This window comes from Malus sylvestris, chromosome 9 (assembly GCF_916048215.2).
Source record: "Malus sylvestris chromosome 9, drMalSylv7.2, whole genome shotgun sequence".
Taxonomy (NCBI): Eukaryota; Viridiplantae; Streptophyta; class Magnoliopsida; order Rosales; family Rosaceae; genus Malus; species Malus sylvestris.
In genome coordinates, this window is record NC_062268.1 from 15,942,304 (window position 1) to 15,946,339 (window position 4,036).

Here is a 4,036-nt window from a genome sequence, read left to right on the forward strand (position 1 = left end):
AGGTGGATAGAATGTGAAGAATTGAAATAAAATGAGGTAAGATGGTATGGAAGGGTGAAAATGATGTGAGAAATAATATAGAAATATCTTAGGTACTTATAGGAAAAAAACTAGAATTTTTTTTTCAATTTCATCTTAAAAAAAAAATCCAATTGGGCCCAATTGAAGTGGCTGGCTGGCTAGCTAAAGACGGCAAGCCCGCTAGCCATATGGTTGGATTTCGACCTCATGGATCTCAAGAGTTTTTTGCCCAAACCTTTATTGAAGATTAATTTCGTGTCAAAAAGGGCTATCATTGGGCTTATGGCCAGCCCAATTAGAAATGGCCCAAGTGCATAAAGATTTTCTATAGCATTCAATATTTTGAACCTTTTAGCCGTTAAAATTTTATTTAAAAAATGTATTAACTAAGATATAACAGATTCTGGCACCAATAATTTTTGTAAAGGTAGATGCAGTTTCCATGGTGCAGCCTGTATATGCAGCAGAAAAACATATTGAAAAATAGACAAACTGATTACTGAGGTTGCTCTTCTGACTTCTTCAGCATTGCGTTCAAAAACTCTTTCCAATCTGAAACCTTTTCGTCTCCATTCACCACCTATAATATCACACAGTGCCATCAAGAGTGATTAACTCTCTCATCACTTCACTTATCAGCAATTAAGGTAATAAAACTACAGTGGAATTTGAATAAAAAACAAGAAAAATAATAATAATTAAGCCGGATCAGACCCCATTTTGCTGTGTTCTCCTCGTAGTTTTGAGTAGATTAAGCTAGATTAAACTATCGCTCGATCAAAATAAAACATTTACGTATTGTGGACTAGCATATGTGGGATTTAGAGATCAAAATAAAAAATTTGTTCAATTATTTTGTGTGTGTGTTTATTTACCTCAAATATGAATCCTCTCTGAGGGACTACACCAACTGCTTCTGCACAAATAAAGGCTGCATCCTCCTTGCTAAGGGTTCCTTTTGCTGCACTTCCCTATATATCATCATCAACATCGAATGAGGGTTTTTAGAATTCAGTAGAACAGAACTCGTTCCACTGCAACATCACATCCTTTATGCTTATGTACTGATTATATATGTATATGTATAGCTTTTAGTTATATTTCACATTATACCTGTTCAAAGCTAAAACCTTGAGTTCCACCGGGAGAATTTTGTAACGAGCCAGCTCTGATCACGGTGTAAGGGATTCCAGAGGCCACCATTATTGATTCATCTTGCTCAGCCAATTTTCTTGCATTGCTTTTCATGAAAGCTTGAATGCCATTGGCACCTTTGTAGACAGACAACTGCAACCTCATTATTAAGTCACAGTAACAACCATGCAAACGCACATATATCTGTGTGTGTGTGTGTGTCGATATACATGTGTAGAGAGAGAGAGAGAGAGAGGTACCTGAGATAAGAGGATTATATGTTTTACCCCTTTCAAGCTCCCAACGGTAGATAAGAAACCTTCCTGACAAAAGAGAACAAATTTAAAAGACATTTTCAACGTTTGAGTTGCAACAAATGTATCATGTCAACAGCGCTGAGGCAATCAAGAAACTAAATATAGCTTAAGAACAAAGACACCAATCTCGGTCTGGTAGATCAGCCTGCACAGTATGAGTTCATTTCACATGTTTTAGTTTCCTAGTCTGTTGCACCATACAAGTTATATATATATGAAATGATGCTGAACAGATTTGATTTCAGTACAAGTTTGGTTTTGTAAAGTTAGAACAGTTTCAGAACGGTTTGTATACTAAAATTTCGCAAGATCAGCAAAGGTGCGAGGTCTAGATATGCATACATTTGGGCATATTACTGTGGAAACTCCTCGTAGAACTCTCTTTAGGAACGGCTTGTCCTTTGAATCTCTGGCCATTGACTGTGCATACAAAAGAACAACCATGAAGTCAACATTTGAAGTGCCAAAAGAAAGACAAAAAAACAGCAAGGGACAAGGCAATTTTGCAGGAATTAATTCCCTCCTACCTCAACATAAGTCCCAAACGCTTCAAGTGCTACCCGCTTATCCTTCACCAGCGCTTTTATTCTAGCTCTTTTGACGATCAATGACAATATCACCATCTACACAGGCTAGATAGCGCAAGGCTCAAAATCCAGCCAATCAAGAGAAGTAGCAAGAAACAACTTGATCAAATAGCAAGGATAGATATTGGTCTTCAAGTACTTTTTGCCTCTTAAATGTTAAGAAAACAAGTCTTATTCGATTGTAGTTATTCTGCAGCATTGGCATCTGTTTCTCAGATATATTTGCAAACAACAGTATCACTAATGACATATTTACTTACGCGGAATGCAGGAAGTCATGAATCGGAAAAGCTAGGAATACGGAGAGAATGAATGGGTGTGGGATTAACTACTGTTTTCCAAGTATTAGTTTCTTGTTAACATTTATCAAATTGTCAATACCAACATAGATGATTAATCACAAAAATGAACAATGCCGTAAAATGCACCTGTCCCATCTCACTATCTCCATCAGTTACCAATACAGCATCCCTGAGTTCTTCTCCTTCTGCATAAAAAATACATCAAACTCCTTTAAAAAAATAAAACTTTGAAGCATGACTATTCCTAGATTAAATTTTGACATGTATGGTTTTAAGGTCCGTCGATAAGAAGCATCCATGAATTATCCACCTGTGAATTCATCCTCATCTTCTTCATCTGCGGATCCATCTTTCGGTAGAAGCTCAGGTGCCCCATACCATTTCCTTAACTTGGGACCCCCTTCAAACAATTAACATAAAACAGACTGATCACTTGAACATAATGCAAGCAATGCAACCAACTAACCATAAATCGGTTCCAATAAAAAGCACGAAAACTCTACTATATACACCGGAATTTTTGTCCGTCAGCTCTTGGTCATTGCATCGTTGATCAAGGATGTAGAGGCTAAACATCTCGGTATACATAACACACCGAAGCATACCGAGAAATCTCTAAATGCAACACTATATCAAAACGAGGTCGATAGACTTGAAAACAAAGATTACCCTCGATGTAATCAAGAATTTGGTCTGCCAAGCTTATTTTCTTCTTGGCCTTGCATCGAACAAGATCACGCTTTCGGGCGGTAGCGATGAAACAAGAATGCTGCAGTGGTCTAGTTGGGTTTTGAGGAGGCAAGCTGGGTAGAGTGAGTAAAGAGAGAGTTGACGAAGAAGGAAGTGCATCCGCCATTGGTTTGGTTGCCCGTACGTTTGTTATGTCATCCAACCGTTTTTTTGGAGCTGCCGCTAATGTTTATGGCTTATGGAGGAGGATAAGATAAAAGAGAGGAGCTTGGCCATAGAGAAGGATAAGATAAAAGAGAGGAGCTCGGCTTCTTAAGGGGTGTTTTTTCAATTAGGAATATGTGAGGTCTTACAGGAGTTTAAAAATTAATGGGTATTCAGTTAAGATTATAAACGAATCGGTCAAACATAGATTGTATTCAATTTAAATTTATAAAAAGTCAGTCAAAGTCTGGTAGTATTCAATCGAGATTTTTAAAGTGATTTTCCAAATCTAAAAGTATTCAAGAAGTCGGGAAATTTGTAGGATTTATAATTTTGCTGATTTTGATGCATTCTAGGGTGAGGTATAAATATCAAAGACTCTCACAAATCAGGCAACCCCCTCCATATTTCAACGTGACTCCTCATCTTCAAAGTAGACTACAAAATACGAACAACTTTTTCTTCCGAAAGCCTCTTCTGTAGGTAATACACACACAATTTGCTATGTCTCCTATTGTTAATCTTTACATTAGGGTTCTAATTATTGTGTTTATTGGTGGTGTTGTGTTTTTTTTTTTTTTTTTTTACTTCATCTTGAATTATGTGTATTGATTTATTTGAAGATGCATTGAAATTGGAAGAACTAATGAAAATTGCAAGCTCTACCATCCAACACCCACCAATATTAACGTCAATTCATGTCTCGGAATGCAGGTTTGTTTTAAATGATTTGTCATCTAATTTGTTATATGTTAACAATGATTCATAACACTTTTCGAAT

At 36.7% G+C, this 4,036-nt stretch overlaps 1 protein-coding gene across 2 annotated transcripts; it reads right to left on the bottom strand.

Annotated features, from left to right (window-relative positions):
• Positions 1–361: 361 nt before the first annotated feature.
• Positions 362–3,358, bottom strand: LOC126634092 (uncharacterized). 2 transcript variants are annotated; one of them, XM_050304569.1, is made up of 9 exons: positions 3,031–3,356; positions 2,672–2,761; positions 2,488–2,546; positions 2,000–2,095; positions 1,815–1,892; positions 1,416–1,478; positions 1,135–1,308; positions 897–992; positions 362–601 (listed from the first exon to the last, which is right to left on the bottom strand). In XM_050304569.1, exons 1-9 carry the CDS (start codon positions 3,215–3,217, stop codon positions 518–520), a joined length of 927 nt encoding a protein of 308 aa, XP_050160526.1. In that variant the 5' UTR covers positions 3,218–3,356; the 3' UTR covers positions 362–517. The 2 variants fall into 2 exon arrangements, with proteins under 2 accessions (XP_050160526.1, XP_050160527.1); XM_050304570.1 differs by lacking the exon at positions 2,672–2,761 and having other exon boundaries at positions 3,031–3,358.
• Positions 3,359–4,036: the final 678 nt, after the last annotated feature.